The sequence below is a fragment of the Vombatus ursinus genome, unplaced genomic scaffold (genome assembly GCF_900497805.2).
Source record: "Vombatus ursinus unplaced genomic scaffold, bare-nosed wombat genome assembly UNPS02010980.1, whole genome shotgun sequence".
Classification (NCBI taxonomy): Eukaryota; Metazoa; Chordata; class Mammalia; order Diprotodontia; family Vombatidae; genus Vombatus; species Vombatus ursinus.
The window spans coordinates 4,230,889-4,256,009 of record NW_020950758.1 but is presented as its reverse complement, the minus strand read 5'-3'; the positions used below and the strand labels follow the sequence as shown (position 1 = coordinate 4,256,009).

Genomic DNA, 25,121 nt, shown 5'->3' with positions numbered 1-25,121 from the left:
TTGCCTCCTCCTTGCTGCATGAAATACTGCTCCAGGTTGTCACAATCAATCTTGGTCCGGCAGAAGATGATGGCCTGGTCCATCTTGTGCTCCTTGATGGCCCGCACGGTGTACTCCCCCTTCAGGATCTTGATGGCCTCAGACCACATCTCTGTAAACCGAGCACAGCAGAGACCAGATCCCAGCTCGACGCTGGCAAGCACCGAGACAGTCCGACGGGGACCTCCAGGGCTCCAGCCGCAGCCGTGCTAGGGCCTGGAAAGCACAGGCTGATGCATGTTCATACACATAAAACGCAGACGTGCGCCACGTGGAAACACGCTAAGCGTGTGCGTGTATAAACACTCCCAGCCCTCGGTCGCTTCCTTCCCAACTGAATGCTGCTGCAGCTAAACAATCTGAAGGATAACATCAGCAAGCTGACCTAGCTGGAGCTGGGGTTTCATCAGATGGGTCCTCAGTCTACCTTCTCATCCTGCCTAAATCCCTGGGCAGCTAGGTGGTGCAGTGGACAGAGCGCTGAGCCTGGAGTCAGGAAGACCCGAGTTCAAATCCAGCCTCAGACACTTATTAGATGGGTGACCCTGGGCAAGGCACTTCACCCTGTTTGCCTCAGTTTCCTCATCTGCAAAATGAGCTAGAGAAGGAAATGACCAAACGCTCCAGTATCTTTGCCAAGAAAACCCCCAATAGGGTCACAGAGAGTCGAACACGTCCTGTAGTCCAGGGAGGATCCCCCCAAAATCTGAGGTCCTCCTCTTGACTCTTCTGCTATCTCTATTAGCCAAGGTGGCCCACAAAATGGCCAGATTTAGGAATTAGTTTTGAAAAGTAATCTGTGAAGGGGCAGCCAGATGGCACAGTGGATAGAGCACCGGCCCTGGATTCAGGAAGACATGAGTTCAAATCCAGCCTTAGACACATAACACTTACTAGCTGTGTGACCCTGAGCAAGTCACTTAACCCCATTGCCCAGCAAAAAAAATAAATGCATTTGTATAAATGTGTCCTGTATCTGCTTCCCTTTCCCCACAGTGTAGCCCCCAGCGGAGGGCCTGAGGGCAGAGACACTTTCGTCTTTGTCTTTCTAACCCTAGGGCCTGGCACGGTGCCTCAAGGTCGTAACAGGGGCATAAGCTGGCGGCTGAAGGGCCCAGAGTGGCCCTGCTGCCCACAGAAGGTGCAGAGACCAAAAGGCAGGTCTCTCAGATGCCGGGGAGAACCTCGCCACCCACAAACAAGGCCCCGAAGGGTGCCGGGCTGCTACGGTCCACAAGGGATGTGACTGGCTCAATCTCCAGTGGCCTGCACTGCACGATATGAATCCTTCACCGCATACCGGAAAGCTCACCCACACTCACCAGGGCTGTTGGTGCCAGGTCTGGTGTTATCTTTTGCATGGACTTCGTCAGTCTACCGAACAATAAACAAAAAACGGGATTTAAAACATGCGTTTTTAAAAAACATGCACAGCACACACACGTCATGAGGCTATTTTGGTCCCTGAGGTTTATAGTCTTTGAGGAAGTAAACGGCTTAGAGCAGGCATTGGACTTTTCAGTTTCTTAACATCAGAAACGCGCAGCCTCCATGAACGATGGACGGCGGGGGCACCGGAAGGAGCCAGGGAATCGGGACCCGGCCCAGACGACCTCGGGCTCCCTCCCCGCTCACTCCACACAGGAAGCACTTCTGGAAAGCTGTCAGTACCTGAGCAACGAGCCCTTTCTACTGGTCGGGACAAGCGGCCCTCCTCACGGCAGCCTGGCGGTCCCGCTGCCCCCTCAGAATGTCTCCTATGTCTGACAGTGTGAGCCTTTGGGGCACTGCGTCACACCACTGACTCCACGTCAACATGGTCAGTGCAAATGCATGAAGATAAACAAGACACGGATCCCATGCAAGGGAGGTGACCGAGTGGGCCGGAGCCCGGCTCGGAGGGCCTGAAGTGCCGCGCCAGAGCAATCCGGGAGACACGGACGGTGCTCGAGCACGGGACGGACATCAAGGCCTGAGGCTTAGGAGCCTCGTCCTGAGAGCCGCGGGGGAGGGATGAGAGTGGTCAGAGACCCCAGGATGCCACACAACAGGCTCGGGGAGCAGTAACGAGGACCTCAACTGGACAGACAGACCCACAAAGGACGGGGAAGCGGCAGCATGGGGAGAGGCCAGGACGTCTCCATGACCACGGAACATGGGCCAGGAAAGACTGTCACAGACTCAACAGAAAACGTGCAGAAAGGGGAGGCGAGAGGCAGAATGAGGTGAGTCCTGTGCTGGCCAAGGGGAGTGGACACCTCAGGCCTGGAATTCAGGAGAGCCACGGTCGACCCGCACACCAGAGGAATTCCCAACAAGTGGCCACCCGGGGCACGCCTGGAGACGTCCAAGGACGGGAAACAGCCCATTCCCCTCTGGGACCCCTTACTCCTGTTTTCCCCTAACCCCACTCCCACGGGACAGCCCTTCTCTTGGACACAGGCTTCTGTCCTCTGGTCTAAACAGGCCCAGTAACTGAAACAGACGGGGGCCAAGGACAGTACCCCAGGCAGACCCCAAATCGAGGAGGCCAGGAACAGGCTGACAAAGGGCCTCAAAAGCAGGCCCCAGGAGGCTGAGGAAAAGAAAATGAGGATGCACAACAGAGACAAGAGAAGGCTGTGGGAAGGGGTGACCCTCCCCTGCTCCTGTTCTGCTCAGCCCAGGGGGGGGGGGGGGGGGCAGGGGCTGCTCTAGGGCACAGTGGAGGCCCTCGGGGCTCTCGTTCAGCCACGTCTGGGCCTCCCACATCCTCCCCTCCCTCTCACAGCCGCCTCCTCAGCAAAGCCCCTCCTTCCTCTCCTGGGCTGACGTTCTGAAGCCCGAGCTTTCTGAGGCCCAGCCCGAGGGGCGCCCTTCGATGGGGCCTGTCCTCATGGCCTCGGCCTCCACCATCCCTCTGAAACCAGCCCGCATTTACTCGCTCGGTGCAGCTCTGTACTCCTCCTCCTCCCACAGAGGGTAAGCTCCTTGCTGGGTCTCTGCATCCCCAGAGCTGAGCAGGCACTGACTTTTCACACTTGGGAGTCCACGATTTGGTGGCTGCTTGGGAATTCCCACAAGCTGGTCACGCATCTACCCAGCTGGCTGCTCTAGCACACAGTTATTCTGTTTGTGAGCATTTACTAAGCACCTACTGTGTGCGAGGCACTACAATCCTCCTTTGTATGCGCTGGCAGAGCCACGTGAGTCATCTTAAAAGAAACCCGAGCTCTCCGGCGACTGATTCTCCCCTTCCCTCGGCTCCATTCTTAGGTTAAGGAGAATGAAAATCACCAGGTTAACTACATGCTGAGCGTAGAAGGAACTTGGCCCCCTAATCACTGAGCAGGGGATCGTGGGCGTGGCCCATCTGACCCAGCCTGCCCCTGCCCCCCCAGGCCCACCCCCACGGCAGGGCCACCTACGCGGATGTGGTTTTTGCCCAGTCTCTCCCACAGCCTGTCCGTCTTGGGATTCACAGGAACAACAACGTGGTGCACCGTCTCGGGGACCGAATCCTCCCCTTTCAAATCGACCCACGTAGGGAAATGCATGATCTTTTCTGAAAGCTTCTTGACATCAAAAGAGTGGAGGGTGGCCGAGCAGACGATGACCTGAAAGCACAGGGCACGGGGCCGTGAGCCTAGCGCTGAAGGGCCCCGACGCCCCGGCAGCTCGGTGTCTGCCGTCACATCACCCGCACCACAGAAATGCTGTGACAGGCTGGGGGACGTCATCCCAGGGGGAGTCCTCAGGACAGCACTGCGTGGGGGAAAGCTGGATGTCCTGACGGCCTCGTCTAATGGAGCTTGTGCTAAAGCAGAGGCTCCCAACGTGGGCGGTACCACGCCCGGGGGCTCTGGAACGATTCAGGCCCCGAATGCAATTGAGGGAAGTGAGGGGGTAGTGGAAGCACGTGAAAGAAGAGCAGAAAAATCTGAAAAACCGTTCACAGTGTTTCACCTGACGTGTGACAGATGTAAAGTTGTAGTGATTACACTATTTTCCAATCAAACACACAAAATGCAAGTTATAACTGATCAGTGGTCAAGTCCACTGACAAGTCTTAACAAGCGAGTGTTGGCAGGCGAGCCTGTCACCCACTATCAGGAATTCCAGCATGCTTGGGCATAATACGTGTGTGTAATGACTTGTTTATAATATGATACTGTACAACACTGCGTCACCAAAATTTCAATGCAGGAAAAAAAGCACAAATTTACAATTAAATTTTTAAATTTAAGATGCATCACTTTTAAAAAAAAAATACATTTTTTTAAAAATGATGCAAATTTCAAAAAAAAAAAACCAAACCATTAAAAGGGTTAAAGAAAGTAAATTTCCAGGGGGGTACTGAATAATTCTTTTTTTTTTTTTTGAAAAGGGGATGGTAGGCCAAATAAGTTTGGGAACCTCTGTGCTAAAGCTTTTTAGAATTACTTCTCTTATTCCTAGATCCCAAGGCCACAGCACTCTGAAGGCTGCAGAGTTCTTTGAGCCTGCTGTCCCGTGCCCTTCATCTTCTCCCTCCCAGTGGCCTTGGTGCTGGCAGGGAGGCGCTCCTGAGGCAGTCCCTCCCCAGCCACAAGCAGGGTTCACATGCCATTGGAGCTGGGCAGCTAAGGAAGGGCAGAAAACTGCCAGCACCCAGCTCCAGAAGACACTGTCCGGCGGGATGGAAAAGGCATTAGACGTGTTTTGTACCTGAAGTCTTTTTCCATCAGAAGTAATCTGAGGAATCTGACTGTGAATCCTATTGATGAAGTCCGAATAGCCCTGGGAAAGAAGCCCGTCCTGCAGGGAAAAGAAGCCGGCAACACTTTCCGTGAGCAGCCCGCAGCAGGTGGGCCAAGCGGGAGAGAACGTGCTGCCCAGGGTCCCTGATCCCCGCAGCTCCCAGCGCCACACGTGGGGCGCCTCAGGAGGCTCCGCGGCCTTTGGAATATACCAAACTTGAAGTGTTCCCTTTACTTTCAGAAGAAGCCGATTCTATTGCGAGATCGGACCAACCATCTCCCCCCACCCCAACCCAAAGACTAGAAGCTGGTTCTCCCCAAAGCCTCCCCGGCCCCAGCCGCATCCAAGAACCCGGTGGGCTCCGACTCACGGCTTCATCCAGAACCAAGAATCGAATCTGGGACAAGTTGAGTTTCCCCGTGGACACTAAGTCATCCAGTCTCCCCGGAGTGCCGACCACGATATCCACCTGAGGGTCCCCAAGCGAGAGGCAGAGTCAGTACAAACACACGGTGAGGAATTCCCACAAGGTCACAGTCAGGTACAAAGCAAGGAACGGACAGAAAGAGAAGTGACGGCAAACCAGTTAGTCCTTGATAAATAACCTGGGCCACGGCCCGGAATGCTAAGGAGATCGCTTGTCACGAGGCTTGGAAGGAAAAGTAGGATCTGCAGCTGATTTTTTTCCCCTACGTTTCTATTAAAATGAATATTGAATTCCTGAGCAAAACCAGACAAAGGGGGAGGGAGAGTCTGTCCAGTTTTGTTTTCTTGGCAACAAACTTTGGAGAGAGCCAGTCCAAATACCACCGTCCCTCTTCAATTCAAGCTCTTAATTGCTGTAACCTGAATACCCATTTGAGAGATGAGAAAACTGAGACCCACTGAGGTGGAATGACTGCCCAACGTCACACAATTCTGACATGTCAGAGCCAGACCAAGGCAGCTAAAGACGCAGCCGGATCCTGCCATTTCTGCTCCAGACTCAGGGGGCAGATGGGACACTGGCTCTCCAACCCTGGTGGGCACCAGCCACCTGCAAGGGCTGTGTGAGATGCTGTCCCAGGAGCAGCCGGGTCAGGCCCAGAGAGGCCCAGCATCAGGGGATGGACACAGAGCAGTCTATATCAGCAACTCCAAAGGTCCAAAGCCCAGAGAGGCCGCAATGTGCAGCAGTGGACAGAGCACCCAAACAAGGGCCTTCCCAGATCCTGAAGTCCCGACACAGTCGGGGCTTCGGAAAACCAGAGTCTGATCTGTGCTCTCTCGTTCGGCCGTGGCGCCGACCCACTCAGTCACTGCCATGTGACAGCGCGACGGCTCTGGTCCTCCAGGCCTGCCGGACGTCTGAAGGAGGACTGAGGGCACGGGGCCTATGCACCTGCCGGAGCTCAGGACAGCTGAGGCGGGCCACTGCCAACCCGGTGTGGCAGTGCAGAAAGGGGTCCAGAGAAGGCCTGCGCCCTGAGCCCCCAACACCAGTGTGGCCTGCTTGGTTGAGTGGCTCTGCCCGGCCCTGCACACATCTTCCGCAAATGGGAACGCACAGAGGACGTGAGGCTCAATGGCTACGCGCCAATCCAGTGTGAACTCTGCACCAGCCCTTCCCTCCCCAGGCCTCAGTTTCCTAATCTATAAAACGAAGGGGCTGGCACAGGTGACCTCTGGGGCCTCTCCCAGCCCTCGATCTGTGATCCTCCAGACGCAGGCAGACGACAACACGGCTCCAGAAATTAAGAGCATTGTTCCACTGTGTCGTAGCCAGGTGCCCACGATTAGTCAAATTATTAGAAGAGTAAGACATGGCCTCCTCCCTCCCACTTGTCCCATCGTCCGCACACGGTCTTTGAGCTTCTGTGCAGCAGCCACCAGAAGACCCAGGGCTGGAGCCGGAGTCAGGGAGACCCCGGGGTTCAAACCCTGCCTTGGCCATTCACTAGCTGTGTGACCCTGGGCAGGTCACTTCACCTCTGTTTGCCTCAGTTTTCCTGTCTGATAATAAGAGAGCCTCCTCCCAGGGCTGCTGTGGGGTCAAGTGAGACAGCAGTGCAGACCTGTGAGCACTGCAGAAAGGCTAGCCATCGTCCTCACCATCAGCGGAAGCTTTCTGACAGTGAGTGAGCTCCCCGCCGCCCGGGGGCCGAGAGAGAGCTCGGGGAGGACAGTCCCTTGGGCACGTCGGCAGGAGTCTGTGCCCAGAAGGAACCTCCTCTGACACAGCCACCGGCCGCGGTCTCGCCCCACACGACTGTCTGTGTGCCGTCTGCCCCATGACACGTGAGTGTTTGTCCCTGACTGGTGGGGGGAGCCTCGAGGCAGGCAGATCCTCCGGCAGGAGGCCGGCATGGGGGGGCAGCGAGGGCGAGGGTCGCTGCAGGCGTGAAGAGAAGAGGCCCCAGCCTCTGCACCACCCCCTGGGCCGTCTGCGACACAGAGAACTCACCCCCTGCTCCAGGACAGAGAGCTGATCCCGGGCTGCCACACCACCGATTATCAGAAGCTCCCTGGGAGAAAGGACAAAGCAAAGATCACGCTGGTTTTCCAAGGCACCAGAGAACAAACAGAGGGCCAGTCGGGGACGGGGAAGTGACTACCCTTGGCCAAGGCCCACCGTGTCCCTAACGATCGAGCACGTCCTCAGCCAGGGCGGAGCGGACCACGGGTCAGGGGGTACAGGACACACACACAGTCTTCACCTCCACGGACCCAGAGCGACCCCACAGCACTCTGCCTTCAGGGACGCCCAACTCCCCCTCCCTGAGATCCTGTCCCAGAGTGATTCTACCAAATCCCACTTCCTCCAGGAAGCCTTCCCTGATGTCTCACAGCCAAGTCTGGGACCACCTCACCTAGTGTTTGTCTGCACCTTGCAGGCGCTTAAATACTGTTTTGGGTGGTGGGGATACCGTATGGGTCACATTCCCTGATTAGGCCACAGCTACAAGGTGGACCACAAGGTTCCACCCACACAAGGAACCATGTCAAAGCTTTCCCAGGCCTTCTCCTGCTGTTTCCTGCCCCGGGTGTCAGACAGGTACAAGAGCCATCAGAAGTCAGGAGGCCCCAGAGCCTGCCCTAGCCCTGGGAATAACTGTGATAACCGGTAGAATTCAGAAGGACCTTGGTGCTCTCCCAGAGCTCGGCCAGGACAGTCCTGCATGTCATGGGAGGATGAGGCTTCCCCCATCTCGCCCCACCACGCCAAAAGTAAACCTAGCATCCCGACTTTCTGTGATTGCTCACACGCAGACGTGGGGTTTGGGGGTCTAAAGTTCTTATGATCTTTTGACACACAAATCTACACAGAACACTCGCCAAGCTGCTGAAGCCTCATCTATCCCCATGAAGGAGCCGGGAGCCAGGGCCCACCACTCAGCCTGAGATGGTGAAGCAGGGGCTCTCGTGACAAGGAAAACCGCTGGGAGGTTAATTACCTCAGCTTCGGGTTATCCACGTATTTTTTAAACTGCTTGACGTTATTCAAAGTCTGTTCTGCCAACTCCCGGGACGGCTCCACAATGAGGGCTTTGGGAGCGTTGGGAAGAAACTTTGTCTGTGCCACCTGTGCACTTCCTGTGAGAAGAAGAAATGACCAATGCTCCTGGTGGGGAGGGCAAGCCAGGATGGCGCCCCCAGACCCACTCCAAGTTGGCTCACTTCAGAGACCCGGCACTTGTCTGGTACGTCTGGGAGGCATCACTTACTCAATGCATTCCCTGTAAGCGCGAGACCTGGGCCCAAAAAATGACCCAACCTTTAAAGTTTGGGAAAAGCTTCCCAGCTGGGAGAGAATGGATACCTAAAGGCCTTTAGGAGGACGAGCTAACCTTGCCCCATGTGAATACCGGCCTCATCAATGTTGTTTCATAGTGACCCTGCTAATATAATAGAAGGGAACCTCAGGTCTATCCCACGATTACAAAATAAATACATAAATGAAGCCCCCCCTACTTCCAGGTGGAAATGGCAGAGGTCAGGTCCCTCAGCAAGGCCTGTGCCCTGAACAGGGCCTAGTTATTCGGGGCTACCCTCGCACTAGCGATGAATTGCTATGGGATGGGGGAAGGTCCAGGGAGCAGCCAGGGGAAAGTTTTGCAGAAGCCTGGGCCCAGCACTGCTGGAGGGCCCCCCCCCATCCCCAATGGCAGACCACCCGTGTGTGTGAGGGGAAGATGGAGAGGGGCTGTTGTGCCCTGCCCAACCCCCCACCAGCCAAAAAAGAACTGCCAGTCAAAGACTGTTACCAGTCAAAGACAGACTCAACAATCAACTACCAGCCAGCAACGAACCTCCTAGGTATCCCCAGTCCCACCCACTGGTTCCCCGGATGGCTGTCCGGAGCTGTAGGCCCCCCCCTCCCACTACCCTCTGCAAGACCCCAGAGGCCCCAGCACAATACCTGTGTGTTGAGATTTCACAACATGGCCATCGGAAGCCTTGCACAGCCCAACAAATCCGTCTTTGGGGGGAAATTTAAATTCTTCTTCACCAAAGTTAAATTTCAGTTCAGCATTCTAAGACAAGGAAAGGAAAAAGTCAGAACTGGGCAAATAGTGTCACAAGGGCATAGACATTTTAATAAAAATAAAACTCAGGAGCCAATTATGATCAGATTACAATTGTGTAATTAAGCGTTTACCTTTAAGACACACGCAGCAAAGAATGCTTGGTTCTTCAAGTGGGCTGGTATTTCAAAAGCTAGACCAAGGTCTTTTCCTTCAAAGAAAAACGGGGAGAGGACAGAGAAAATAGCCAAATTTAGTGCAAGTGAATACAGTGAAATCTTATTCTGCAGAAAATCCCCAAGGAACTCACCATTCTTTGAGAACTTGACCTGCCCTTTGTCAACATCCAGGTAACATCCAATTGTATCGTGCATAGTAAATTCCTAAAACGGCAAAAATGAAAAAGCATAAACGAGTTATTAATAGCAAATTTTAGCATCAAAATAAACTTTAGGGACACCATCTCCAAAAACTTCTTTACAATTTTTAACATACATCTTTTTAATGTGTACCGTATAAATTTTGTACCACAAATTAAGTTTATTAGGTTTTGAAAGGAACTAGCACAAAAAAAAATACCACTAATAGATTAGCTCAACGTTAAAAATGAGACTCTAATGTCTAAAATATTAAAATGAAGAAAAAAATCAAAACAATATTTGACAGGAAGTTTACATGTTCTCGTAGAACTAATAAATGGCAAAATTATAAAAACCAAATGATAAATGGAATGCCACTACATTTTCTTGTTGCAATTTTGCAGTGTTTCTTAACCTAACACCAAATGTTTCATGGAAAGATGTTAAAAAAAATTTCTTCCTTAAAATTCCTCTTCATATATTACTTTGCTGAGAGACCAAGAACTGCATAAAAATGACGTGTTTCCACAAATGATAGCTTACCTCTCCATAATTGTCAAATTGTTTGTTATGGGATTTTTTCCCAGTTCCACCAAAGCCAAAGCCAAACTTGTCAGTACCTATGTGAAGAAACTCTCCTTATTAAACAGTACGATGACAAGACTTCACCAACTCTGTACAAAGTTACTATTCTATGTCAGCGCATGGTTAACGCCCCCAAACTTAATTTCTTTCGCTTGTCAACACTCGAACTGACATTGTCCATCATAGCCAGTCCCCAATCTTCTCTCTGCCCTCCTGAAACAGGAAACCAACCGAGAAAGCAACCTTCTTTAAAAAAAAATGCTATGCTATTAATGACAGCTCAGAGATTCTAAAGGTAGTGATTTCCCCATCCCTGTAGCTCTTTGGCCAGAAGCTGAATGCCCACTTTCCAGAAATGCTGTAGAGGCCATTCCTGGTTCAAGTATAGAGTCTGTGGTTCCCTGAGCTTTGTCTGCCTGAATAATCATAGTACAGTGATTTTACAGTCAGAAGGGACACTCTGGAGTTGTCTAATTCAACCTCTTGGTTTTTAAAGATAAAGAAACTGAGGCCCAGAGAGCCAAGAGGACGTGACCCAGGCCGCACAGGAAGGAAGGGAAGGCAGTAAGATTCAACCCTAGGCCTCTGAATCACAGTGCTGTCTAACACACTCCCTTCACATCAACTCACTTTACGGTAGGCAGAGACTTGGGATCAAACACATAAATCACAGTTCAAGTCCAGCTCGTCAATCTACTAATCTCACCTCTCCAGCCTCCATGAACTTCCTCAAAGCTTTAGCTTCTTAAAAATTAATGTGTAAGACTGCTAAAACACATAAAAATGTACACCTATGGTGAGGTCACAGAAAGTGAAAACCAGGAGAAAGCATTTCTGGGCAGAGCCACAAAAACATGAACGGTCAAAGTCTTATGCTTGGCCAAAGAGAAATTACAGTTCTTTCAATTGCCAGGAAGCTCAAGTCTCGAACCATTACATCTGTTGTCTTTCCAGTTATTTCTGGGGGAAAAAAAAGGGCACCCCACCCAAGTCGGCCAGGAAGCCGCAACATGCGGGGCCAACGCACCCAAATCGAGAGAAGCCTGGGCAGTTGACCATCCAACTCTGCACAAGCCTTGGTCGTGACAGGACACCTCGTAGTAGTGTTTTCCTATCGAAACAAAGATTTTAGAAAAGATCATTCAGACATCATCCAGCCAGAGAAATGGCTAATCCCAACCCACATTTTAAAGTTCTGAAGCTGGGAGGGGCAAAGATAGAGGGAAGAGGATTGCACAGGCCGCCCCCCATAATGGGGACAAGACGCTCTCCCTACCCTCTTCCCACCTCTTTCTTTAATTAAAGGCTCCTCCAAGACCTTCTCTTGCTCCAATTGCTCTGGTTTTACTTCTTGGGGTACCACTCGTCCCCCAGCTTTTTCTGCCCCATTTTTGTCTTTGTCTCCCCATCGCTGGGTACTGTGCCTGGCAGATAGTTGGTGCTTAAGTGAACCCACCTCTCCTAGTCTATGCCATCACCAACCCCTCACCAGTGCCTGGGAAGCATGGCTAGAGGGCAGAGCTACCTTTCATCACTCCTTTCGTCGACCGACACCCATGCCACTCCTTCACTTCTCGGCTCTGGCAACAAAGGCCGTCCGACCCAATTGCTAGAGGGGAGGGGGAAATAAGAGTATGTCAAGACTGCCCCGAGGGAGGCACCCCGCATGGAAGCAGACAGAGATGGGGGCACCAGGACCAACCACACCAGAGGGGCTGCAGAAAGGTGAGAGAGGCCTGGCACAGAAGAACACCCACCTGCCTGCCTGGGGCATAAGGAGATCAGGGAAGCTGATCACCTGATGGGACCACACCTCAAATGGCTCTGAACCCAAAGAGGCCAGAATGCGCTAAGACCCACTGCGCTGGGGCTCCGCTGCAGTGATCCTCACTACAAAAGCACAGGCTGTCTGTGGGCAGGGGCCTCCCTCTGGAGAGGGCTCAGAACTTCCCTCCATTTTCCATCAGCTCATCTGCTCGGTCTCACTCCATAATCACACCCCCGCCCTCAGGATCCTCTGGCATCCCCTTCTCCCCTGTGGACACCAGCTTCCTCTTTTGACTGTAAGCTCCTTGAGGCCAGGGATGGTCCTTCTTTTCTTATTTGTAATCCCAGTGCTTGGTACATAGTAGGTGCTTAATACTTGTTTACTCATTATTGACCAAACTTTTTATCTCTGAACAGCACAGGCATTTAAAAACAATCTGCTGTTTTAAGGCACCTTTAAGAACATAGCTCCCACGAATAAGACAGCTCTTGGCACAATGCTGTGCAGATGTGAAGCTATCTGTGCTTGGGATTACAGGGACTGAAGGACAATGTGCAATCTTCTCCACCACCGAGGGACTCAGGAGGGCAGTGCGAGTAAACACAAACACAATCAGCATCTGCTGGCCTAAGGCTCTAGCAGAGGAAACCTTTGTAACAAAGTTCTAGGAGCCTAACACGCTCCTCGTACAAAGGAATCTCTCTCACATCTGCTGAGTGAATGAATTCTAAACGTGTTCTGTAGGCGAACATGTAGTGACCCAACCTCCTGCCTTTGCAAACACAGACCTAACGTACCGAAGTTCACATTTGCGGCTCAAGTAGGAAACATTAAAAAAGAAAAGCCCTGGAACAATTCTCCCTCAAATTTCTTCTCAAATGTCATTCAGCCCCCTGTGTCACCTTAGCAAAGAATCACCGCACAGAACACGGCGTTGCCTCGTTTTCTGAAAGTGCAGATGTCACCAATGACCTAGAAGCCATCCCACAATCACAGACCCTCCCAGGGTCCCGTCCACCCAAAGGGGCCAAAAGAGCCACTCACCAAAAGCCGATCCTCTGTCATACGGGTTCATCTGCCATTTGTTGAGCACTGAAGGGAAAAGAAAAGCAAACATCACATTTGATTCAGAGCAAGAGACAACAGATGTTTCTACTGACGCCTAAAGTCCTACTAACTGAATTTAGCTGAGCATATTCTCTCTGCCCCCAACACCCCAGGGGAGAGGGGAGGCAGATCTAAGCCCCTCCTCTTTTGGATGGAGAGGCCTGGAGGTGTCAGGAACTGGGCCACGACCAGAGCCGCCTCCCATCCTCCGCCCCCCAGAGAAAGCTTTTCTTCCCCATGGACGCACCTCAGAACAGGTCACCTCCCCTCGGAGATCAGTTTGCCCAGATCATATGATTGCCAACATCCCTTCTTCCAAGCCTATTACAGAGAAAACCCCCTTGGATGACCTGCGGCTCATTCAAAGGGCAGAGCCTAATTCTTCTTTTCAAAGCTATCATACAAGGGAAACACGCAACTCCTACTGCAAAACAAGTTTCCTTTCTTAATACGTCTTAATGTATAAGTGCTAGAATGGAGGGGCCTGAGTTATTAACTCTGGTCAATCAACAAAAGACAGGACAGATATTTTGAGTACCCAGAAGTGAAAAGCTGTTGCAGACACTAAATCAACGTAACAAGGAAAAGCAGGGAGCTCCCCATCAGATCAGCCTAATCAAATTCATGTGTGCGATGTCTGAGACGACTCTGACGTCCACAACACACAAAGAACTATCAGAGGACACCAGATCCATGCCCAGCAGACGGGAGGGGAGGCCAGGCCAAAGGCTTATGAACAAACAAACAGCTTTAAAAGATGAAATGCCAACTATGAACACCCAAGCACCAGTCAGAGGAAATGCCCATCAAAACAAGCCTGAAGTTTCTCCCAGACCCATGAATTGGCAAAGATGACAGGCACAGTCAATGTGGGAAGGGCTGGCTGTGCAAAGTGAGGTCCCTGAACTCACCCGGAGACGTAGTGCTGGGACTGGCCCAACCACTCCAAAAAAGCAGCTGAAGTGACATCGGCTAAGTGACTCGAGCGCCCCGTGATCCGGAGAGCCCACTGCTAGGTGTATAACCACAAGGGGGGGTCACAAACACAAAGAAAGCCCTCCACGCCACGAAATCTTTCCAGCGGAGCTTTTCTGGGATAGAGGCCCATCAGCAAGGGTAAACAAACTGTGGTACGTGACTGTGATAAACAGTGCTGCACCAGGCGAAACGGCAGATGTGAAGAACACAGGAAGACACAAATGGTGCAAAGCGAAGTCATCAGAAACACGAACACACGCACGATGACAACGGCCACGTGAATGCAAACTAAAAACCCGAAGTTGAATGCTGTGGAATTCTAATGCCCAGGCTTGGCCCTAAAGGAGAAACAGGAAGATGTCTACGGGGCCGGCCCTTCTTCACAGGCGGGACTGTCACGTCTGACTGCGGCTATGTTAGCTTGGCTGGGCTTTTTTCCTTTGCTATAAGGGATGGCTGTCTGGGTGGGAGAGGGAGGACGGAAATGCTGGAAAATGAAAACAGGAAAAAAAAAATTTTCAAGTGACTCCCCTTGGGCCCAGAGATCCCCTGCCAGGCAGATGCCCCAAGGAGGTAAAAGGCCTCATTCATATGCACCACAATATTTATAAGCAGCACTTTCTGTAGAATGATGCACACTGGAAACAAAGTCAATGTCTCTCAATGGCGAATAGCGAACGATGCCTAAATGTGCTCTAAGAAACGACAAACGTGATAAACACAGAAAGAAGCACAGGAAGACTTCTACCAAGTGAGAGAATGTGAAGACAGACCCAGGAAAGATGATGACAAGGACACAAACAGAAAGACCACCACCAACAAAAGGTACCACGATGTAATCACAACAGCCAAGACTGGCCTCAAAGAAAAGATTTGAAAGTGAGCCTCCCTCCCTTCCTTGCTTCGAGTTAGGGAAGTATCAGTGCAGGAGGCAGATGGGGAGATGACCAGATGGGCTAGAACGCCTGGGCTAAGAGGCCTGGCTGGCCAGCCAGCATCAACATTGAGCTGGAAGGGGCAGGGGATGAACGCTGCCTCGATGGCATCGATCGATGCACTCATTAGTTTGGCTGTACTGACTTTTTTGTCTGGAGAAGGAAAGAAAGGGCCATACTTGGAAATGAAGGTGATGTAAAGCAATAAATTGTTTAAAATTAAGAGGCATGCCCGATGCAGAGCACACCTGGCACCCTGCTTGTAAATACTTATACTGCTCTATCAAGCAACAAGGTGGTTATTCTTGTCTTTTTTTTTTTCCCCCAGGAGAGGGATGGAAGTGGGAGGGAGAGAAAAATGAATGCTATTTAAAAAAAAAACAAACTTTTTTTTTAAAAAGACAAGCTATTTTACTACTGCACAGTTCTAGGTATTAGAAAGTTCTGTTTTATATTGAGCTGAAATTAGCACCTAAAACTTCTCCTTCCTGGACACAGGTGCGATTTCTAAAGGAAGATAAAAAAAGTCCTGTCTCTCCACTCTTTCCCCAAAACAGTCCTTCACACCCTGGAAAAAATCCTCTCTTCTGTCCCCCTGCCCAACAACAGCTCCCCGCACCATGAGCCCCATCACATGGTGCTTGTCTCCTTCCTCTGACCCTGCTCTGATGTGCCCACATCGGTCAGCAGCCCCCACTTCATAGCTTCAGTTCAGTTATCGCACTGTGGCATCACAGTGCTTTAAACAATTCAGAATTAAGATGTACTGATACACAATATCTCTTCATATATCATTTGTTTGTTATAATACTAGGTTATATCATGCAAGAGAATATTCGAGATAGGGCAGGAACCTAAACTATATCCTAAAAACCATGAAAGGTTGAGCTGAAAAGAGGCCTTCAGAGATCACTGTAACCCTCTCCTTTAACAACAAGGACACCTGCAGTCAGCAGACATATGCTCACTTGCCAAAGGTCTCCTGGGTGGTTGGTGCCCAAGCCAGAAACCGGAAGAGGTTTTTTTGACTTGGCTCCCCTCCATTCTGTATGACCAAAAGGAATGCATGAGATTCTGAAGCAGTGAAATCCAGCCATGCCATCCACACCCTAACTAAAACATCAGAAAAACTATATACTCCCTTTGGATTTTCAATATTCCACACTGAGGGATGTCAGTATAGAATCCCCCGAGAGCCAGCGCTGAGCCAAGTGCTCCCAGCGCCCGGCGCGACGCCTTAACACCCAGCACAATGTCCCACACGCAACAGATGCTGCAAAAACATCGGTCCAATCAAATTTAACCAAGCCCACAGGATGGTTCTCTACCTCACAATATAATGTTGAGCTCTTCTCAAACCTTTACCAATCTGCTGTATGCTCAATGAACAATCACACCAGTAAAGTATTTGCAAAACGAACCCCAAAGTCCCTCAAATGTTCATAAAGTTTGCTTACTGAGACAAAAAACGTTCACATTCTAACATACCTGCAGCCCCAGTTTTCACGGTGGTCTTCCCTTTCTTGCCCTCCTGCTGGTCTTTCAGGGTCTCATACACTATCTGGATGACCGGGATACTGAAAGCCTGGAGGAGGAAGAGATGCAGCTTACCAAGGCTCAGCCACACAAGGGCTATAAGCGTGCAAACCAAGAGAGGGTGTACAAAGGGGACTGGTCAGAAGACCTAGACGATGTTTGCCCAACTGACCAACTAACGTACGTGACCAAACCCAACCTGAATGAAGGATGGAGGGAAGAGATGGCAGCCTTCGAGGGACAGAAGCCAGCCCTTGGAGATGAATGGGGAAACGATGGACCCGGGGCCTGCCAGCCTGTACTTAATTACTCCTCCATCCTGCCGTCACTCTGAAATCTCTTCCTTGACCATGACCTCTCCCTCTGCCTTCCCTTAACAGTCCTACTCTCCTTCGGCTTAGAACCACAACCCCTCGACCCCTTGGTCTCTCCCAGGCCATCTCCCCGGCTCTGGCCACACTCTCCTCTTCTCCCCACGTGAACCCCTTAGCAAACCCTACACTGTCCTGCCTACCCATGGGTTCTTGCCAAGTTTAGCCTTGAGATGGGATCACTCCCATCACTTGGCGCCTTCACTCCTACACATGTGCTATGGAACAAAGGTGGAGACGGTCACGCAACCACCGGGTTCGCCACAAATTGACGTTACATAATCTCACCTGGGCCCTCACTGCTGCTAGCCAGTCCTGCTGTATATACCTCCCTCACCAACTCCTTCTCCCACCCTCCACAGCAGCTCTTCCAAACCTTCCCATCCCTCCTCAAACCTCCCATGGGTCCCCCTCCCTCACTCTCTCAGTGAAGAGGCTTGTCTCACATTTACGGAAAAAACTGAGGCCAGTCACGCCCTCCCCCTTCTCCTCCTTCACCTGTCTCACATGAAGAGGAGGCCTCACTCCTGACCACGGCTGCTTTCTGAACCTGCTCAGGCGATCCTGCTTGCCACCTCTGTCATCCCTCCTCTCTCATTTATTTTCACTCTCTCCCTGACTCCTGGCTCATTTCCCCTACCCACAAACATGCCCATATCTCTCCCAATTAAAAAAGTATCTTCAATTTGTCCATCTAATCCCACTATTATCCCGTATTTTTCACCTCTTTTATGGCTAAACTCCTTGAATAGGCTGTCCACCCTAGGGGCCTCCACTTTCTCTCCTCTTACTCCGTTACAATCTGGCTTTTGACCTCCTCATTGTACCAACACTGTTCTCTCCAAAGTGACAACGATCTCAGTCGCCACACCCAACGGCCTTTTCTCAGCCCTCATTCTCCTTGACCTCTCTGCAGCCTCTGATACTGTGGATCGCTTTCTCCTCCTGGACACTGCTGGACACTCCTCTCTCCAGGTTTCTAGGACACCTTTCTCTTTCTCCTGACTCTCCTGCTCCCTCTCTGACCACTCTTTCTCTGTCTCGTTCACTGGATCCTCCCGCGGATCGCGCCTTCTCACCCGAGGTGTCCCCCAGGGCTCTGTCCGAGGCCCTCTTGTCTTCCCCCTCTAGACTGCATCGCTTGGTGATCTCATCAGCTGCCACCCCTACGCTGCTGATGCTCAAATTTGCCTATCCTGCCCCAAGCTGTCCGCTGATCTCCAGTATCCCATCTCCAACTGGACGTCCAGTACCCACCTGAAACTCCGTTTATCCAAAACTAAACCTATGACCTTTCCCCCTAAATCCTCCTACCTGCTCCCTTCCTAAAGCTGCTATAGAGGGCACCCTCATCCTCCCAGTCCCTCAGGCTCCCGACCTAGGAGTCATCCTGGACTCCGCACTCTCTCTCATCCCCCAGATCCAAACTGCTGTCAAAGCTTGTAGATTCTACCTCTGCAACATCTCTCCAACACACCCCCTTCTCTCCTTGGACCCTGCCCCCACCCTGGCACAGGCCTTCATCGCCTCACGCCTGAACTGGTCTGCCTGCCTCAGGTCTCTCCTCACTCTAATCCATCCTCCATTCAACCACTTCAGGTGATTTTCCCAAAATGCAGGTCTGTGTCACCCCCTCCTCAAAAATCTCCAGTGGCTCCCTATTGCCCCTAGGAGCAAATCCAAAAAGCCTTTCCTCACCGGTCTCTGCTCTGCCCCTACCTTTGCATTCTCCTTCTACCTGAGTAGCCCCCACCCCCACCCCCCAACACCCTGTGATCCCGTGACACTAGCCCCCGGCTGTCCCTTGAATAAGATGGTCTGCCTCCTGACGGGAGTTCTCGCTGGCTATGCCAGATGGAAGCCTCTTCCTCTTCCCAGCTTCCTTCAGGCCCCACTAGAAGCCCCTCTTCTCCAGGAAGCCTTCCCGGCCTCTTCTAATTCCTGTGCCTGCCCTCTGGTGATTACTCCTGTGTCCTGTCTCCCCCCGTCTGAAGCTTGCCGAGTGCTTGCTGCCTCCCCCACCACACTGAGCTGCGTTGGGGTGGGGGTCGTCTTTTCCCTTTCTTTATATCCCCCCACAGGCCCTGGCACACAGCAGATGCTCAGCAAAAGTTTATTGTCGGGTTGAAGGCAATGAGTGACTTCTACTTGCAAAACTTTTTTAGTGTCAAATTCCGAGAAGTCAAAGGGGATAAATACTGAATGTTTACGTAAGGCATATTGCCCTCAAAGAAAAGATCCAAATGTCTCACCCCAAAACACGCTGAGGCATTTTCTTTAAAAATTCCATCCAGCATTCAATTTCAAAGGACTCTAATTGAGCAATTTCTGGCAACAAGCCACCTCCGTCTCCCTGGTTAAGAAGATGAGGTTCACACTAATTTCCTCCGAGAACTAAAATACTTCAAATACACCAAGGAGGTAGCTACAGAAAACCCCTTCAGAATTCAGTTACATTGCATGGCATGAACAGTTCATTTTATTACTTACGCCAGTCTTTCCACTTCCTGTTTCTGCAGCCTGCAAAGGAGATAAATTGTTTATAGTTCAGATCAGCAATTAATGGCCATCATTAAACTAACATTTATTAACACTCACATTTCCCTATCAGCCCTGGTTGGTATGGACTGCCGGCTACTTTCACTTTGAAGTCATTCTTATTTCTGCTTCTCCTAACCCCCAAAAGGAGGCAGGGAAGGGGCCTCCATCTGGGGTCTGGGAAGTCACAGGGGCGTTGAGTGCCCTGTTAAGCCCTACCCAGAGGCTACAGTGGCAGGGCTTTGATCTCAGTTCTCAAAGCCAGAGGTAGAGGGGTGGGAGGAGTGGGTGATCCCCTGGGAAAGGGCTGGAAAGCTGAAGATGGAGGAGGAATGCTTCCTGGATTTCAGAGGTGAGTGGCCTGGCTCCTCCTAGGGATGGTCTCTGAAGGTCCAATCGAACCACAAACAGAAGGATTCTTGAAGAAAAAAGTCAGGACCAGAAATCTGGACTCCTCAGTTAGAGTGGAGACCGACGACCCGGCCTAAGAAACGGCCTGTGCCATGGCAGCGAAGGTTCAGTCACAAAAGCCGCAGGCCAAGAACTGGCGATGGCGTTTCAAGCCAACAGGGAGATGCGGCAGCACGCAGGAGTGACAGCAGAGAATGCTCCGTGTGCACGTTTTTGCCCATACGACACCACGCCTGCGGAGACCTCTCAAGCAAGCTGGTCTCCACCCCACAGGAGAAGATTAGGAGTGGGGCATCATGTCTCAGAACTCGACCTCTTTCGGGGAGAACGAAGGGGTCCTTGAAAGGACTGAAGAAGTCACACACAGGCAAGAAAGGAGTCACTGAGTCACGGAAAGCAGACCCTCCAGGTGCTCCCTACAACAACCCCTCAGATCCGCCATGCAGCCATGGGGGTGGGCGTAGATAGGAGGGGGACTGTCTGCCAAGGGTCACAGTAAGACAAGAAAGGCACCGATGGAGCTGAAAACTGGGCTGAAGGAGGAGACCAAAGAGGTAGGGAGCAATCTGCCCAGGGAGCCAGCCCACACTGGCCAAACCCGAACCGGCCATGGGCCACTCCTGGTGATTCAAGTCGGGACGCCATAAGGGAGCCCAGCAAATACTGCCAACGACTCCCAGGCAAATGTCACGTTGCTGAACGATATCTGGGGCTCTACAGCCCGTCTGAGACCGGCGGCGGAATGGACAGCTGCTCGCCAGGCGCTGCCGGGCCAGGTAAAGCATCCATAACCGTGCCGCAAAGTGACCCCCAACGTCCACACCCGCTGGCCCGGCCCCCAGCCGGCCCCCGTTATTTATACAGCATAACTTTCTGTAGCTTCGCAGAACTGGGAACAAATAGATGCCCCCGGATCAGCTCCAACAAGGGGGGGGCATGAACTGTCCAAGGGATGACAAGAAGGGAATGGGGAGAAGCCCTTCTCAGTCCAGCTGGGTGACTGACCAGGGCCGGGGAAGGAAGGGGCCCAGGCCGCCAGGCAGAGCTGCCAGGAAGACGAGCTAAGAGCCCCGCACACACTCGAGACCTGACCCTGAGAAGGTGGGCCAAGAGCCCCGAGAGGGGCAGGGGCACACGGCGCCATGGACCATGCAGGAGGCTGGCTACAGATGTCTAACCCCAGACACGCAGCACTGACAGGTTCTGGCAGAAATCTGACTTTTAAACCTCAAGGCAATTTTAAAAGAGTACCATGTTCAACATACCATAAGCACATCACCTCCTCCTAGAATCAATGGGATGGACTCAGCCTGGATATCAGTTGGGAGGCTAGAAAGAACCATATTATGAAAAATCTTAGTGTGAAACAGATAAAATAAAAATTAATCCTGAGAGTAACTTGACTTAATTTAAACCACATTAAAAAGTAGCCCCAAAGACTATTTAAACTATCGATCTGCAAACACGCATTATTTGAGGTTATCTAAAGTCCTACAAGCTTCAGAAATAAACGAGCAGTGGTTTAGATAATCACAGAAAGGCTGCATTTCACTTAGGCAACAAATAGTGGCCAGAGCAGATGGTGAAGAGTCATGCACAGGCCTTCCGAGCCAAGGACAGTTACTGCTTAAGCTTAATATATACTCACAGCCAGTCCATCTCCTCCACAGCTTGAGCAATCTCAGGCATAACACCCATTTCTGTAAAAAATTTTCAAAAATTTAATTAGTTTAAAAGCTAATCAAGGAAATGAAAATGAACTCATTCCCTCTTCAAAGTTCCATCTATTCAAACCGGAGGCCTGGGGATGGGTGTTTTAACCCTCTACGAATAAGCTACAGAACCACAAGTCCAGTCACTGTGCTCACCAGGGGCTGCCATGAAAATCTACACAGGAGGAAGGGGGATCAGATGGGGCTCCAATGTTCCTGAGTCCCATGAAAGACCTCCGCTGCAGGCCGAGAAGGAAAGAAAGAATTGAGACAGTTGGAAAGCCTGTGTGGACTGTGGGACATGAATGCTGGAGGCCTGGGAATGTGGAGCACACAGCCAGAAAGGAATGCAATATGAAAGCAAACAACAACAATAAAACACTGATTTAAAATAAATTAGCTGGCGTGGAGAAAGAAAGTCGTCCAGCACTGTTTCTCAAAGGCAATCCAAGTCCTCAGAGAACCCTTTCAGTATGGCACAGTGGGAAGGGCCCTCGATTTGGAGTCTGAGGGACAAGGCCAACGGCTTGTTCTGCCCCTCAGAGTCTAGGTGACCCTGGGTAAGTCACTGCTCTGGGTCTGTTCTGTAAACTGAGGGAGTTGGACAACAGGACTTCCAAGGCCCCTTCCACTCTTGAATCTCTCTGGTCCTTGTTCCTAAAATCTAAATTCACCTTATTATCTCCTCTGAAATGTAAACTCCTAGATAAAAGGGTTATTCCCACTACAAAGTAAATACAGAGTTACAAATTACTTCTACCACTTAGCAAAATCAGCTGAGGCTTACAAACTTTTCTAAATCATACAACTTGGAGCGAAAGTGTGATAAAGCACTCCTCTCTGGTAACACTGTGGTCTCTGGATAACATTTTCTTTGAACCCATCCGTTCCCTTCACAGATGCTCACCAAAATGCTGAGACACGGTTTCCTTTCATCAGCTCTAAAAATGGCGGACCCAGCCAACGCCCACTCAATTTCGACCTGGCTCTGGGTTCTATAGCTTTACCTTCTCAACTGCTGCCCCTGTTGGAGCCTTCCCTTACAGAAAACGTTCCTGTTTCACCATTCACTAAGATTCTTTCCCCCATTGCTGGTAACTTATTTCATTAAAGTTCTGTTCTAGATCTCCTGTCTCCAAACAACATGGCAGTACGTTTGTTTGGATGCTTCTGACAATTCTGTTTCCCCCCTCCCCCGCGCCATCTTCTTTGGTCAGAAAGTACCAAATGGCAAGGGCTTCCTTATGATGGAGGATCTCCAACCCCACTTTCCTCGACTTCCGGTACATGTGGAAATGTAGTAGAATGGAAAGACAAAGGGCCAGGCGTCAAAACACCTTGTTTCAAATCCCAGTTCATCCCAGAACTAGCTGCCTAGCCTCAGGCCAGGGATTCTTAACTTTTTCTGTGTCCTAGGCCCCTTTGGTAGTCAGATGAAGCTCATGTTTTTAAATGTGTAAACTATAGGGTTTTACAAAGGAAACCAAAGATAACAAAATACGGGGGCAGCTCTGGAGTCAGGAGGCCCTGAGTTCAAATCCGGCCTCAGACACATAACACTCACTAGCGGTGTGACTCTGGGCAAGTCACTTAACCCCAACTGCCTCATCCAAAAAACAAAAACAAGTAACAAAATGCAGTTGTTAGTTATTTTTTAAAAAGCAAGTCCACAGCCCCAGATTAAGAGCCCAAGCTTTAAAGACAAATCCCTCCACCTTCCCCAGGTCTGTTTCCTCATTTATAAATTGGAGCAGTTACACCAGACTGCATCTAAGATCCCTGCTAGCTTCCAAATTCTAATTCTATCCTTCTAGAACCGCAAGCCTCAAGAGATGTGGGCTAAATGGGTCTATAGGCACGTTCATTCGGTCAGAAGCAGAAAAGTGGAGTATCTAGAAGACAATGTGCCTCGCTCAGAAGGCTGTTAATCTGGATAAGCAGGGGGCTCAGGGAAGCCCCTGCTCCTGGAGGAGCCCAGTATCCCCAGGAGGCAGGTAACACCACTAACTCCCACCGAGCAGCATTTTGCAATTCACAAAGCGAATCCCTCACCACCACTCTAAGAGACGGAGGTGTGGACAGCACAGAGAGGGGGCCTGCTGCTTGGAGGGGACATAAAGGAAGGGCAGGAACACCACCGAGCTCCGCCTCCACCCGCCTGGCACCGTCCTCACGGCCCCAGGGTGTTACACTGCCTGTATCAGGAGCTCAAAGAGACCACCCCAGGCTCAGCAAAAGTGGAAGGAAAGGCGTGGCAGCCGGCTGGGAATCTGGCCGAGAAGGTCAAAGGACAAAGAGAGAGACCCCAAGAGACCCCGCGACACCCGGAATCCAGGAGGGCACGGGCTGCCCCGAGGCCAGGTGAACTCCAAGATGCCCTTTCCCTGAGCTCAGTAGGAAGCTAACAGCCGTCTACGCAGCGTCTATAGAGCGTCTATGCAGCGCGAAGCTTCACCGGCTGCACGTCCTGGGGAAACTGAGGCCTGAAGAAGCGGAGGGGCCCGGGGAAGGAAGGGGGCGATTTCCTGGGGGGGCCCTCCCCCCCACATCTCGGGTCACGGGGAGGTCGGGGGTCAGAGCAGGGACTCGAAGCCGGGACGCTTGTAACAGACCAGGAGTGACGTCCCCGCTCCCCGAGGCCCCGCCCCCGCCCCGCCCCGCGAGCGTGCGAGGATAGGCCAGGACTGAGCCTATCACGTGTCTGAGGGGACGGAAAAACGGAACGCGTGCGCAGAAGGGGCGGGGAGCGCGTGCGCAGACCGGCCGGGGGCGCAGGCACCTGTGGGGGAGGGGCGCGGTGACAGGGGAGCCGGGGGACGGTGGGGAGCTGGGGGTGGGGATGCGGCCCCAGGAGTGACCAAGAGAGAGAGGGAAGGAGGGGGAAAAGAGCCCGGCGCAGGCCGAAGCCGGACCCAAGTCTCGGGCGGCTCGCTCCCCGACGCGCCCACCACCTCGCGAGGACCAGTCTGCCCTCCTTCCGCCCCTACGGCCCGCCGGCCGCTCCCTCGACCCCCACGTACACACCTGAGAAGGCCGCCATCTTAGCGCTGTCTTCACTCCGGCGGCCCTCGCCCGACCTTAGTGCGCCTGCGCGACGGGAGGGCGGGCCTTCCGCGGCCGTCAGGCCCACTGCGCCTGCGCGGCTCTCGGGGGCGGGGGGAGGGCGGAGCGCCTCGGCCGCGTGGGTTGTGTTTCCGCGGGGTTCGGGGAGGGTGGCCCGTGGGGGCCGGGACCGAGGGGAGGCGTGGGTTCTAATTCCGCCGCGGACGTTAGCGTGTTCTCCCTGGCCACACGACTTGGCCCGCGAGCACTGGGTAACCGCTCCTGCCCCCATTTTACAGAACTGAGAAACTGAGGCTCGGCGTGGAGGCCCGACTTCCTTCCGTTTGCCCTTCTGCCTGGGCGGGGCGGGGCCGGGGAGAAGGCTCGGAGAGGCCTGGCGCCGCTCACGGCGCAGGAAGGACCCTTGTTGAGGCCCTACTAAGTGCCAGGCCCTTTGGAAACTGGCCACGTGCTCCCGCTGCCTTTTCCCTGCCAACCTCGGGGACCGCATCCCGG

The 25,121-nt window shown here is 52.1% G+C and overlaps 1 protein-coding gene across 1 annotated transcript in view; it reads right to left on the bottom strand.

Moving 5' to 3' along the window:
- Nucleotides 1-24,654, bottom strand: part of DDX1 (DEAD-box helicase 1) — a 29,770-nt gene extending 5,116 nt beyond the window's left edge. The window contains exons 1-19 of the mRNA XM_027855613.1: nt 24,588-24,654; nt 21,500-21,551; nt 21,117-21,180; nt 19,393-19,422; nt 16,484-16,580; nt 13,020-13,067; nt 11,733-11,816; nt 11,235-11,318; nt 10,166-10,242; nt 9,574-9,646; nt 9,398-9,474; nt 9,158-9,272; nt 8,193-8,331; nt 7,202-7,262; nt 5,129-5,227; nt 4,726-4,815; nt 3,447-3,635; nt 1,362-1,413; nt 5-151 (exon numbers count right to left, since the gene is read on the bottom strand). Coding sequence (XP_027711414.1) covers nt 5-151; nt 1,362-1,413; nt 3,447-3,635; nt 4,726-4,815; nt 5,129-5,227; nt 7,202-7,262; nt 8,193-8,331; nt 9,158-9,272; nt 9,398-9,474; nt 9,574-9,646; nt 10,166-10,242; nt 11,235-11,318; nt 11,733-11,816; nt 13,020-13,067; nt 16,484-16,580; nt 19,393-19,422; nt 21,117-21,180; nt 21,500-21,551; nt 24,588-24,603 — 1,594 coding nt within the window. The 5' untranslated portion in view covers nt 24,604-24,654. The remainder of the gene's footprint in view (nt 1-4; nt 152-1,361; nt 1,414-3,446; nt 3,636-4,725; nt 4,816-5,128; nt 5,228-7,201; nt 7,263-8,192; nt 8,332-9,157; nt 9,273-9,397; nt 9,475-9,573; nt 9,647-10,165; nt 10,243-11,234; nt 11,319-11,732; nt 11,817-13,019; nt 13,068-16,483; nt 16,581-19,392; nt 19,423-21,116; nt 21,181-21,499; nt 21,552-24,587) is intronic.
- Nucleotides 24,655-25,121: the final 467 nt, after the last annotated feature.